A 14,290-nucleotide genomic window follows, 5' to 3' on the forward strand; every position below is an offset into this window, starting at 1 on the left:
TATTGCCAGTGACGTTGGAAGCTTATATATATATATATATATATATATATATATATATATATATATATATATATATCATGAATAATTTTATTCATTAAAATAATCTTTTGTTAGTATGATTTCTGTTCATATATGCATAAATATGATGATAATTTAAACTAGAAAAATGAATAATTATGTGGCGTGAGGTTGCGTAGTCCAAGTTGTGTGTCTGATCTTCGTACCATTCGATATTTTTTAAATTATTTTTAAAGAAAATATAGGTATGTATACCAACCATTATACGTAACCAAAATCGACAATACATCAAGATTTATATCGTTTGCATTACCTATAAATTAAAGATAATGATGCCTCATGCTACTCCTGTGGCATGATTTTGACTAATTAATTACAAAATCTCATCATAATAAACTTTTAATGGAACAAATCAATTTCATAATTTATCCGGTGGCGTTCTCATCCCCTAAATTTTAGGTTTCTACACGTTACGTGCAATCAACTGGTGGCTATTCCTTGTTTTATTCATGATCTTGTACGCAACTCTGCTTTAAGATATTAATCTTTCTTAGATCAACTATAATTAGGAGTTCAAAATTTGTTCTTCATTCATCATGATGAGTTACACACTCGATCCTTCCCTACGTTACCCATTTATGCACAGCCTTTATCATCCAACTCATATAAATATAAATAAATAAATAAATAAATAAATATATATATATATATATAGTTATAGTTATAGTTATAGTTATGAGAATATCTCTAACGATGAATTTCATATTACATTGAGAGTACTTTTGGTATTTAGTGACAACATACAAATTAAGCATATGAATCATACAAACTATACTCATGCTTTGATGCTTATTTGCTACCATATCACCTTGTTCTGGTGCTGCCATGACATGCAAATTGTCAAAAGAAGCCCACACAATGGCTCATGCAAAGTCCAAGTAGACACACCATCATGGGCCAGATCAGCACACACCAATGCCACATCAGCATGTGTGATGCCGATAAAAATTCAACCATAAATTTAGCCTTGTGGCCAAGAAAAAAGGAAACAATTAATCATGTATCCTTACAAAGATTGGAAAAGCCTTTGAAAAGAATCAGATAGTACTTTTGAAATTAGATCCAATTACAGTAGATTATACAATATGAAATAAATTTCTTCCTCTTTAACTGTTGTTGGCAAATGCTGAACCCAGTTCAGTTTCTTCAGATGCTGGGCAAGGTATATGATAATACATCAGCAAAAGTTCACTAAATTTAGCAATGTACAATCTGAGTTGCAGTTACCTACACCAGGGGATGAATCCAACAGACAAAAAATCTGAAGGAATGCGTGATCTGCAAAAGCGACTCAGGTAATTTGCCTAAACTCGGACCAGGCAATTAAACATTCACCCATGCCTTCGTCAATTTCGTGTGAGGTCATTTAGTTTGATGAAACGGATGAGCTTGATGGCCGTGGGTGCCCTCTGCTGTACTTTGGTGGGTTAGTTCTAGCAACGTCAACGACTATCATCCAGCCATTGATTATCTGCAGACATCAAAGACAGTGTAAGTAATCTTCTGAATCGATGCTTGGTTTTGCTCAAGAGACGATGAACTCTGGTTACCTTGCCATTCATCTCTTTCAGGGCTGCACTTGCAGCTTCTTCAGTTGTATACTCAATAAAGGCATAACCTTTTGACCTTTTAGATATTTTGTCCATTATAATTTTAACTGTTGTGATACAGAACAGAGTGCCAGTAAGCGGATAAAAGACAATAAATAGAAAACAAAAAACTGCACGTACCTTCAACCAACTCACCAAAACCTTCAAATGCTGCACGCAATGTTTTCTCAGAAGTATAGAAAGATAGTCCTGCAAACAAGAGTTTCAAAATGATCAGCATAAAAAGAACAACACCTGCATGATGTATATGGAGTGCACTGAGAGAGAAGTAAAAATTGGCAACCAATGAAGTACCTTCTTAATCATGAGATGAAACATCAGAAAATTCAGGATAATTTGTATAGCCACTATAAGTCCCACCCAAAAATCTTTAACACAAAAGGCCGATTATTTGGAGCCAAAGTAAGGATCTCTAATGGACCATCTAAGACCACCTAGGAGTAGGCACACCCCATATAGCATGCAGAAAAGTCAGAAATGTGGAGATAAAGAAGCTCAGTCTATCATTCCATTCTTATCAATTCAGTTCATACATAGGTGGACAAAATGACACCAAGTATTTTACCTGGTCTGCATGCAACAAAAATATCTAACTATTCCAATCTAATATTCGACAACTCATTCGAGTGAAACAACCAGCCATGAAAGATAGTATTGCTTTTCCATGGTTCAATCATTGTCTATGAAATATGCATCACTTAAAAGTATGATTTATATCACAAGGAATGATTTCTCCTTGTTGGAGCAACTAATTATCAAATCTCACTTATAACATGCTATCATGGTGTGAATAGATGATAAAATTTCTATTCTCTGTATAATCCAAAAATATGTATACTGGAAGTAAATTGCTATCCAAGTCTTTTTTCCTTCGATTTGAGAACATATCTCAACTAAAGATTTGATAGAATCATCAGGATCAACCATCAAAAACCTGATAATACCCAAGTCTAGACAAGTCAAATTTAAGAGAGGGAACATCATAAAACTTGAAAAACTATTTGGCAGGGACAAAGACTCAATTGCTTCCAATTAAGTTCATGCATCCAAGGAGCAACATCTGATCAAACTTTTCATATAAAATGTTCATGTCCCAGCTTCCTTTTGTTCTTGCAACACGAGAGAAGTTTAACTTAACCTTTGCATGCTTTAGCTTAAAAGAATTATATCATCTTACCAGTCACAAAAAGTCTTTTGGTTCTGATTTTCTGCACTTCATTTGTTTCTGATAAATCAGGATCATTACCTGCAATTAATTAATGAGTCAAAAGATAAATGATCATCTATGCACATGTGCAAACATAAATATCCAAACTTAAGCTACTCAACGTCAACTAAAAGTTCTGAATCCTCTAAGCTAGACAAGTGATATTGTCCACAATAAAGCTTAATGACAAAAAAATATCCATATAACCAAGCCTTGACATTAGGGCTTCTTGTTATTTCATGTCCACCAGAAGTTGGACATCATAAGATAATCTACCACTTTGATCATTGTCACATATTTATGACACATGACGGTTGATAGCAAGGTCTTGAGATCAAATATCATCTTCACTACTTATATTTTGGCAAAAAAAAAAAGAGAACATTTATGACATATCACCCACAATGAATCCAAAAGAATCAACAAACTATTTTCTTAAGGAACAGTTGTGAAATTCAAAATAAAAAATAACAAAAATTTGGCAGTGTGAATGTTAGTGGACAAAAAGAGAAACACGTTAAAGTTTAACCAAGGAAGATAACCAACAATCAGAACAAACAATTAAACACATTAAGCAAAAGATACAGTTGATCATCTTCCAAACATTACCAACATCTATAAGTTGGTATTTAGAAGTTCAACTATTCTTTACTCACAACTTTCTGTAGAGCAGTCAACTTCCATTTTGAAGCATCACTTATGACGACATCTAAGTGAAAAGTCATGCTAACTCAACCATAAAAAACATGACTGTATTTACTTGACACCACCAAACAGACTAGGATATCTCAATATCAGGACAAAGAAATATGCTGACATGTATTCGCTATAAGCGAATTTGTTTAAAGTACTTGCATATACCACAGTATGTGATGGAAACCTGACTTGAGACCTTTAACAAAGAGTTCTTTGAAAAACATTTTAAACAGTTGTATCTAAAAATTTGGTAATGGATTTTTGAAAAGCAATCTACCTATTCTTTTTTTCTAAAATTTACTCCTTTCATTCAAGTATTACATAACATGTTTACTTAGGACTTGAACTCCTGACTTCTTGACTGCACACACTGCACTTTAACAACAGTGGATGTATCCAAATCTAATTAGCTAAGTTTCTTTGCAAGATCTTCCAAATCTAATATCAATAAGTGGCCATGATTTTCCTAGTTGCTAATAGTGCCAGGCAGTAGTAATGGAATGATGTGAAGCATAACAACAGGAAAAAAATGGATGGATTAGGAGACAAGAGGGTGCGTAAGCTAAGATCCTTCCTTGGTTTTGTTAACTATTGTCGGCGCTTCACCGAACTTGGCAAAACTGGGCCAAAACTGCCCTGTTGTCACGTGCCATGATATGATTTCTCAAGCTTACAATGTTGTGTAAAACGTCAGCCATCTCAACCTCTTGGAACCCTCGGGTGACATAGGGTTGGATGGGGCTTTGAGTAGTGTTGGTCCCTATTTGGATTCATAAGTTTGTATGCAAAGTGTGCATAGACTTGCCTAACACCTTGACACTTGATTGAGGAGTCGTTTGTCAACTTAAAACTATCTTTTCCTTTGCTCTCTAAGTATTTGTGTATTGCTTGCTTGCTAACGCTTTCGGTGAGACGTCAGGAATTGTCCATCGTTCATTTTCTTAAATCTAATCAATATTCTCTTTTGCAAGTCCTTTGAGACCTCTACGTGGTTGCCTCTTAGTTAACCCTTTGCAAACAAATATCGCAAGGGTGCCTCACGATTTCGTCAATTTCAACCATGTCTGTGACACTCGGCCGCAAGTTTTCCTGCTTGTTGCAATAAGTGTGAAGCAACGGTTGTTGTTTCACCCGATTTGGCTTGTAGCCACCAATCATTATCGGTCCCAGCTTGAACTGAGATGTGGATTGTGCCCATTTTGGGCGGTAGCCTATTAGAAAATTGAAAAGAAAACCAATATAACTCATCCATTGCTGATTTAGGGCTCATGTTCACAAGCCCTCTTCGTCATACACATGAAGCTCGTGAGTCACCTGCCACTGACGCCACCACCCATCGCTCGCCATGCTATCATGGACGGCTACCTCCTCTTCTTCCTCCTTTCTCCTCTTCCTCTACCATCTCCTCTTCTCCTTCTTCCTCCTAGGTACATATCGGCGTATCAAGTGTCACACAACTCCACTAGATTGAAGATTAAAAACCTATTTTATGTTGGTTAAAGATGATTACATATATAGGTTAAGACATATTTTATCATTTAAGTATGCTTTTGTGTCAGTTCAATTGCAAACATTGATAATCTTTTGTCATTTAAGCATACCTTCTTTGATGTTGTTGTTTTGCCATTTAAAAATATCTTGATTATTCTTATTTCAGCTAGTCTTGTTTATCTCCATAAATAATGATCAATTAATGTTTATCTAAACAACATGGTGGAGAGTATATTTTTGAATGTGGAATACCTAATACTTTTAAAAGGACACTTAAACTTGGCTATGAGGAAGAGAATTAGGAAGGAGACAAAACTCAGTATGTACCTACTAATTTTTGACACCCTCTATATTGGAATGTGCCATAACTTTCTTAATGTTCATCCAACATCCTCCAAACTCTGCAAAAATAAGTCTATAAAATTCACATCCACTAAAAATAAGTGTGACAAGTAGGAATGGTTGAGATTCTGCATGCAGGGATATTTAGGAAAAGACCTCCATGTGCATTAAAGATATTGCATAATTTCCTAGAGAAAGCTAGGATATGGGTTGGGACAGCTTGAAGTGAAAAGTAGCAGGCTCTAGAATGAGCTTCAGTATTCAAGACAAATGAAAGAGACACATTATCTGTTTCTCAGATCACTAGGTGTCAAGAAAATGTCAAATCCCACTTGCACTTTACAGGATTGTGGTGCTTAAACTTCTATTAACCAAATAAAGAAATCAACTTCTGTTGAGAAAGCAATCATGAAAGGTTGGCACATGCAAAACTACATATCTATACCTCTATTTCACTTCAATTACACAATGCATAACATATGGCACAAGAATTATACATCAACATCAAATCAACACTTGTGGTGCAAAATGTCAGCAGTAGGCATTCACATAGCCATTCAAAAGAATAGGAGGGAAGTAAAAGTGAATTGCAAATTGCAAGAAAGAAGCAAAGATGTTCAACCAAAAAAGACATATTTACAAAGCATCATGAGAATTACATGACTTAAAAGTATGACAAACCATTATAGTTTTTGTTCTCTGACTCAAAATTCATATCAGGCCGAACAGACAACACCCCAGGAACATCTGCCATGCAATTTAGAACATCTTAGACCAATTGAATATAGATGCATTGATGCAATGACATATTTCACATCTATGAAATACAAATATTTACCAGCTAGTTCTCGTGCGTATTCCTCATCAATATGGCAACAAAACCCAAAGTCCTTTTCCCATGAGATATGATATATGCAGACTTGTGCATCCTTCTCACTGCAATATCTTTTAATGAGTATCAAAGAGAAAAATACAAGGAAGAGATAGGAAAATATGAAAAGAGAACAACTTACTTTCCCAAAACCTTTGTTAGGGTTTGGGCATAGTAGTCCACCATTTGTGCCTTGGTGACAACTTCTACACCAGGTTTCTTGATCCGGACTAGCCAATGCTCATTTTTTCCAATGGAGGAAGAAAATATCCGAGTATGGCCATCAGTTTTCATTTGATCAGCTGGTAACTGGTCCAAGTAGCTATAATTTTTCTTACCATATCCTTCATTTGTGTCAGGTCTAACGGACAAAACCCCTGGCATACCTGTATATCACATCATGTCAATGGAAAAATATCAGAGATAATATTAATAGCTAAAATATTATGGAAACAAATTAAAATAAACATTATAATAGAGATAAAATGACAGTAGGTCTTCGTTTCAACCTTACAAAATCCAAATGGCGACGACAATATCAAACACCTATCTTGTGAAAAGCCTGAAATTTAGTTTCATCTTCTTTGTCATAGAGCATTATGATGTCTAACTTACTAAATCAGAGATCCTCCTCTTCTCAATTATGTAGTATTAAGATCAGAAAGGGATAAAATTCTAGTACATGACCAAGGAAAAGTTCTTCATTTAAAGTTTAACCGGTGAAGAATTAAACATATCCGTAAATTGTAAATCAGTCAGCAAGACACCTAAGGAAAAGATCTCAGATGCATTTTCACTTAAAAAATATGCTTTTTTTCCCAAGAAAAACTAGAAAAGTTTATTACTTCAAAAGACGAGTACAACCATTGTTTCTACTTTCTAGCATCCGAGGTAATCAAAACAGATAACTTGGAAGGCCATTCCTCCCTCCAAAACATATCTACCCTATTGACTCTAGCAAAGTTTGCTAACCAATTAGCCGAGTGGTTTCCTTCCCGAAACACATGAACAACTTGAAATTTGTCAAATAAAGCTAAGCAGTCCAAAATGTTCCCGATTACATTCTTGAAGAACCATGGTGGTGTAGCCCTATTGTTAATGAACTAAACCAAAGTCACTGGATCGAGCTCCAAAATAATTCTCCCCACTCTCTTCCTGCAAGCAGCTAATATTCCTCCCTCGAGACGTTGCTTCATTGTATGATATCAATGTCCACCGGGGTATGTTTGCAACCACCCCGGGATTTGAAGAATATGCTCTTTACTACAACAATTCAAGCTTTGAACGGAGATGAGCCACCTTTAAAAAAGTTAACGTTTTGCAGCACCTTGCAGAAGGCTGATAGATTGAAGTATAAGAATGATCACAACCTCACAAATTAATAGACAAAAATAGAATATAAAGACACACATGATGGGAAAAGAAAGAGGGAAAAGACTTAGAAAACTCACGGGCAAGTTCACGAGATGACTCCTCGTCGATGTCGCAGCAGAAACCATATTGGCTTCGCCAAGAAGCGTCATAAATGCACATCTGAGCCTCTTTCTCGCTGCTTAGAACCCCCAAATTTAAGCACACCCAAACAAGAGGAAGAATCCCCCTCAAGAAAAAGAAATGCAAGACAGAAACAAAGGCCACGGCTACCTTCCCAAAACGCTCGCGAGGGTTTCGACGTAGTAATCGATGACCTCTGGTTTGGAGGAGCCGCCGCCCGGGGGCCTCTCCATCACCACCATCCACCGCGTACGAGGAGTGGAAGACCAAAGGGAGCCCGACGCCGTCGCCTCCGCCGTCGCCTCCGCCTGGGAGGGGAACGAGGCGCGCACGGAGATGGCGGTGCGAACAACAACAGCGCGGCGAGCGGCGAGCTTGTTGGAGAAGCTGACAGCGAGCTTGGTCGCGACGAGGACGGGGTTCGGCGGTAAGAGAGCGAGAGGGGAGCTGGTGGTGGTGGCGGCGGCGACGGACCCGCCGGCCGGGAGAGAGAGGAGGTCCATGCCGGCGGCTGGATCGTCCCACCGCGGGGCAAAGAGCTGCGGATAACAAAATGGCTATCGATTATGTTATCTAATTTATTTTATTTGATAAAAAAAAGAAACAATAGAAAATATTTTTTTATTATTAATAATTCTAATAATCAATCCCCAAATGAATAAATGAATCAATTTAGTAAATAAATAAATAATACTGTTTAGAGTTAGACTTTTGTTTTCTTCTTTTTTTTGCTTCAAAAATACCATTTTTCTCCCAAAACTGTAATTATAATTTATTTTTCCTCATCTTTCTTTCCTTCCCTTGGAATTGTGATTGTAATCTTCTCTCAAAGAAATTGTAGAGCCCTTTGTGTTCCTTCAAATAGCCACATCTTATGGGCCTCATCAAATTGGGCCGCGTAATAATTAGGCCGGTCCATCAACCGGCTTTGGTTTGCCAAATTTGATGGCTCTCCTTATCCACCCGCACCAGCGAACAACTGCGACGGCGCCTCGTCTCCCGACGAGAGCAGAACCAAGCAAAGGGGGGGGGGGGAGAGGAAGAAGATGCAGTCTCTGAGTTTTCTCACCGCCCAACCCATCCTCCCCATCCCACAGCGCCGTCGCCTCGCTTCCCCCAAACCTTTGGTCTTCTTCTCCTCCTTCTCTTCCTCCTCAACCACCTGCATCATTTCTCTGTCTCAGTGCCAAAACGCCAGCGCCCGCTCGCAATTGAAGAGGCTCACGCCTTTGGCCTCCGCCGGGGCGGGCGCGGTCCTCGATGACTCGTCGGACGCCAGCCGAGTCGAAGAGGCCGAACAAGCGGAAGAGAAGCAGGTAAGCGAACCACCTTGTTTCTGTAGGTGCCCTATTTTTTTTTTTATTTTTTTATTTTTTTTTTCTGCCTGATCCTGTCCTGTGATGGGATTTGGTGTGCGCAGAAGTTGGGGATGGTGGTGAAGCCGCCGGAGAACCCGAGGCTGGTGCTGCGGTTCATGTGGATGGAGAAGAACATCGGGCTGGCGCTGGACCAGGTGATCCCGGGCCACGGCGCCATCCCGCTGAGCCCCTACTACTTCTGGCCGCGCAAGGACGCGTGGGAGGAGCTCAAGTCCAAGATCGAGGCCAAGCCATGGATCTCGCAGAAGCGCATGATCATTCTCCTCAACCAGGCCACCGACATCATCAACCTCTGGCAGCAAAGCGGCGGTAACCTGTAGACGCCCTCTGTCTCTTCACTTGGAATTTTGGTTGTCATGCCCTCTTCTTGCTAGAAGATAAATTACCTGCATTGCTTTTTGTTCTAAATGTGCCTCTCTTTCATTGTTATAGAGTAGTACATTGGAGAAAAATTAAAATACATTTCGAGTCAGATATCCAGTCAAATAATATATGAGAAAAATTAAGAGCCAAAGGTGTGAATGACATAGCAGCCTAAGAACTCAAATCAGGATTGTTAAAAAGATAGATAAAAATATATTTTTAGAATAATAACATAAAATTTTGAGTTTATTTTCGATAATCGAGTACCAACAAAAAGCTTGGTGTAATCTGCACAACTAAATCCACTCTACTATGGATTTGAAGGATATTATAAAACTTCTTTACATCATATACAACTCTGTGCAATAAAATAATGACTGACAAAATTAAACAAGGATGATGATAATAATATTGATGTAGATAATTAATCACTTGAAATAGAGCAATTATGGCGGCTCATTTGGATGATCAACTTGCAATTGTGCCAATCGTGTCTTTATAATAAACTCATGCCACAATCATTTATGGTTGATGTATAGATTCTTAATTAATAATGATCGAAATACAAAATCATCAACCGATATTTGTTCTTGGGATTGCTTGAAACTTCACCTGCAAATAATGTCCAAGTAACGAGGGATCATTGTGTTGTATTCCACAATTAATCTTTTTATTTGTGAACGATAATAAAAGGGATTACACAATAAATAATAATAATAATAAGACTTGTTATGATGATTTAGCTAGTGATAATCAATATTTTTCTTTTTCTCAGACTGGAGTTGTTGTCTTTTTGACCATTTATACATCTTCCATGTTCTATGGACAGCAATGCAAAGATCGTAAGCTGAGTACAAATGTCAAATTGGTCATAATGAGAGTTAATGTCGAGGAGAATTTTTATCGTAACAAGTATAAGATTAATTAAATTAAGAGGATACTATCGATCTTAATCTTTTAATCAGCTGTTCATCATATATAGTGGGAGTTAGTTAAAGAGTCTTCATATTCATTCAAAAAATCTTACCATCAACTCTCTTGGGATATTTTGTATAGTGAAAATTCCATTATACATAAATGTGCATTTAATGTATTTTAAATGTGAAAATTTGTATAATGAAAAGTCTTCATATACCTTCATCATTTAGATTTAGGTTAAAATTCATTTTAACTCGTGTGATTTTTGTATGAATTACTTAAATCCTTATGGTTTATTCTCGTGTCTAAAATAATTTTTATATTATAAAAAAAACATAACATATAAGCCCCTATTACTTATGTGACATGTTGACTCACAATAAATCATTAATATAATGACACATATAATTTAAATTTAAGAAATGATTAATATCTATTTTAGCTCTTGTGATTTTTGTCATTGGTCATTTAAGCCATTATGATTTATTTATATTTAAAATAACTCCTATATTTTAAAAAATATAACATATAAGCCCCCTCATCAAGTTTGAATTAATAGAAATTAGAGTTTATTTACGTGGTATGTTGACTCATAATAAACTATTAATATAATGATAAATATAATTTAAGTTTAAAAAAGAGTTAAGATCTATCTTGTTGAGGAAGGGGAAGTAGCAGAAGCCATAGTGATGGATTATAATATCTCTCACTTTTGAAATTTATATAAGGATCTATTTGTAAATTAGAGGACCTATTTATAAATATAAAAATTTTAGGGATTAAACTATTGAAGTTAAAAAATAAAAAATAGTAATTTTATCCCATTGCCTCCCACGCATCTCTGTTTCTCACACGAGGAAATAAAGGAGAGGAGGTGTGGTGCATCGAGGAGGAGAAGGGAAGAATAGGAGAGTAAGAGAAGATGAAGAAGAGGAAGAAGAAAAGAAGAAGAAGAGGGAGAAACTAAAGATACAAGTATAATCTTTAAATGAAATTTTAGAATATGCTCTTCAAATGAAGATAGATGAAAAGAAGGACCAACAGGAAAAAAATTCAAAAACTAGATCTCAAGAGAGAGATCAAAATAGTAGAGACCATGGATAATCTGGTGCTAAGGCAAGGGACGAGGTCGATCAAATGAGGCTCAGAGGAGCTCTAATAAAGGTAACAAAGAAATTCGTCAATGTTTTTGCTGTAAGAAAATTAAATATATTGAAAAAAATTATTGGTACAAAAATGAAAATCTAAATATTCCTCTCGGCTCTCATTGTAAAAAAATGACCATCTTAATAAGGATTGTTAGAACAAAAATCAAGCAAATTATCATAAAGAAAATAATAGTAAAAGAATAAAAAATATTTTCTTTATAGCATCTGATAAAGAATATTCTAAATATGTTTGGTTTTTGGATAGTGGATATAGTAATCATATAACATGAGATAAATGTTTATTTCAAAGGCTTGATGATTCAATCAAATCTATAGTATATATGGAAAATGATAGTAAGGTTCAAATGGAAGGAAAAGAAACAATTGATATGAATACAAAATCTAGTAAAAAAATTATTGATAATATGATATTTATTTATTGTTTAAAATAAAATCTCATTAGTGTCGATCAAATGATCAGAAAAGGATATTAAGTTATTTTTTACGCTAAAAAATATTTGATTTATGATAAGAAAATAGATAAATTGATAGCAATTGTGAAGATAACAAAAAATAAAGTGTTTCCTTATTATTTTCGTATTTCTCATTATATGCCTATTGTTACTAATGAATCAATATTATAGCATAAAAGCTATGATCATCTGAATTTTTATGAGTCATCTTATATGGTGGCTATAAGATGAAATACCATAGTACAGGTTGTGGTAATCGGGGAACTGTAGCTGACGAGTCACCTGCATAAGAAAAGAATAGGTCCTAAACTCCAATGATAATAAGTCTACAATTGAAAAGCTATCGGAACAAGAAAGGTCAACATTATTCGAAGAGACTAATGATAATAAGGAAGGTACAACTAATGACTCAAAAAGAAAGGAAAATGATAAGGAGATAACTTTGGAAGAATATGAAAAGATTAAGGAAGAAAAATGAAAGGCCATAAGTTCGAGAAGAGAAATGTCAAAATTGATAAGGAGTTATAGTCTATGTAGCAATTGTCTACTAAAATGGAAAATGACCTTATCTTTGTTAAGCTGGTTCTGACAAGGATTCAAGAAGAAAAATATTGATAATGATAAACGAAGAAAAAAATCATTAAGCTTCAATGAATTCCTAAAGCTAGCTTAAAAAGTTCTTAGATATATTAATAGAACTCTTAATTATTGCATTTGAGGAGGTAAAATATTTTAAGTTATATTCTTATATTGATAGTGATTAGATAAAGTACTTTAAGATTTGTGCACAGCCTTGGTTCAAGTATAATTTTATGGATAAAAAAAAGAAAAATGTATTGCTCTCTTAAGTAGAGTATGTTACGACCACAAGTACAACATGTTAAATAATTGGACTTCGAATATTAGCATATCTAAAAAAAAAATAGATGCACTAACTAAATTCTACTATAACAATAAGTCTACTATAAGAATCTATTTTCTATGAGCATTCCAAACATATTGAAATTCGATGTCATTTTATTCATAAACCGATTGATAAAGAAGAAATTCAAATGGACTAGAAGATTAACTTATCAATATTTTGACAAAAGTTTTGATGAAAGAAAAATTTTATTTTTTTAAAAGACAACTTTAAGTTACTAACTATTTTAAATTAGGGAAGTGTGATAAAATTAATTCAAATAGTTAAGATTAAATAAAATAAAAAATAATAATTTAGATTAAAATAAATAAATGAGGGTGAAAACTTTTATTAAGATATAATATTTTTTTATTATTTAAAAAGTTTGTACTTTATCTTTTGACTAATGTAAATTAGTACTCGTCCTTCAGTAACAACTATTATGGATAAGTTTCATGAATCCTTTTTATTTTTTTTCTTATTACAGAGATTTGTATAAACCAATAATTTTTAGTTATTTTTTTAGAATTATTTTACCTCGGATACTAATTCTAATCTGCTCATCATGCTGGTTACAAACAACCAAGAGGACAGATCCTTCATCATGCTGGTTAAAATGCCTCGGGGGCTTGAATACCAGTAACTACGGCTGGGCTTGAATATCATTTCTTACAAATTTCTGGAAGTTCCGATACCAGTAACTAGAATAGCGCATAAATAAGTAGCGGAACTTCCAGAAATTTGTAAGAAATGATAAGCACAAAGAACTAATGAAAGCTTAAAATGCTTACAAAAGACTGGATAGAGACTCTTAGTTTCCTCAAGTAGAACTCTGGTTTTTCGACCGTGTTCTGCAAGAGAGTGAACTAGGAAATATATAGAGGGAGAGGTGAGAACCGGGTACTCATTGGGCCCCATCGCATTCTTATCCTTTCACCTGATATATTTCTAACTCTTCTTAGTGGCAAAGGAAAGCAGATTCCTTTGTACCATTACTACGAGTGGCTCCCCGAGGCTCAACTCGTCTTTACTTGGTGGCGAAGGAAAGCAGATTCCTTCATACCATTATTAGTGACACTACGAGTGGCTCCCCGAGGCTCAACTCGTCTTTTCTTGGCGGCGAAGAAAAGTAGATGCGCTCCAGCTATTGTAGGGGTCCGCCATGCTCCTAAAGGCTGAAGCCGGTTGTCCTTTGTGAAACATCTTTTGTTAACGCCAAAGCTCTTTCCAGCTGGTGTTGTTGCTGGAGGACAACTGGTAGCTAGTCTTTGTACCAGTTGTCTTTTCCTCCACTCCTTTTTTGATACTCTCTTGTCTTC

General features: G+C 35.5%; 2 protein-coding genes across 5 annotated transcripts; one reads left to right on the forward strand and one right to left on the reverse strand.

The window, feature by feature from the left end:
* Nucleotides 1-1,045: 1,045 nt before the first annotated feature.
* LOC135605167 (organelle RRM domain-containing protein 1, chloroplastic-like) lies at nt 1,046-8,353 on the reverse strand. 4 transcript variants are annotated; one of them, XR_010484382.1, is made up of 10 exons: nt 7,940-8,353; nt 7,747-7,844; nt 6,438-6,681; nt 6,263-6,360; nt 6,106-6,171; nt 2,866-2,934; nt 1,809-1,877; nt 1,629-1,735; nt 1,310-1,549; nt 1,046-1,231 (listed from the first exon to the last, which is right to left on the reverse strand). XR_010484382.1 is itself a non-coding variant. In XM_065094940.1 (10 exons), the coding sequence occupies exons 1-10, from the start codon at nt 8,290-8,292 to the stop codon at nt 1,445-1,447; spliced, it is 1,101 nt and encodes a 366-aa protein (XP_064951012.1). In that variant the 5' UTR covers nt 8,293-8,353; the 3' UTR covers nt 1,046-1,444. The 4 variants fall into 4 exon arrangements, 2 of the variants coding, with proteins under 2 accessions (XP_064951012.1, XP_064951011.1); XR_010484383.1 differs by having other exon boundaries at nt 1,306-1,549; XM_065094940.1 differs by having other exon boundaries at nt 1,046-1,549; nt 6,438-6,525; nt 6,634-6,681.
* Nucleotides 8,354-8,741: 388 nt separating this feature from the next.
* On the forward strand, nt 8,742-9,640 carry LOC103969053 (small ribosomal subunit protein cS23). Its single transcript, XM_009382471.3, has 2 exons — nt 8,742-9,105; nt 9,210-9,640. Exons 1-2 carry the CDS (start codon nt 8,836-8,838, stop codon nt 9,486-9,488), a joined length of 549 nt encoding a protein of 182 aa, XP_009380746.2. The 5' UTR covers nt 8,742-8,835; the 3' UTR covers nt 9,489-9,640.
* Nucleotides 9,641-14,290: the final 4,650 nt, after the last annotated feature.

The sequence above is a fragment of the Musa acuminata genome, chromosome BXJ2-2 (genome assembly GCF_036884655.1).
Source record: "Musa acuminata AAA Group cultivar baxijiao chromosome BXJ2-2, Cavendish_Baxijiao_AAA, whole genome shotgun sequence".
Taxonomy (NCBI): Eukaryota; Viridiplantae; Streptophyta; class Magnoliopsida; order Zingiberales; family Musaceae; genus Musa; species Musa acuminata.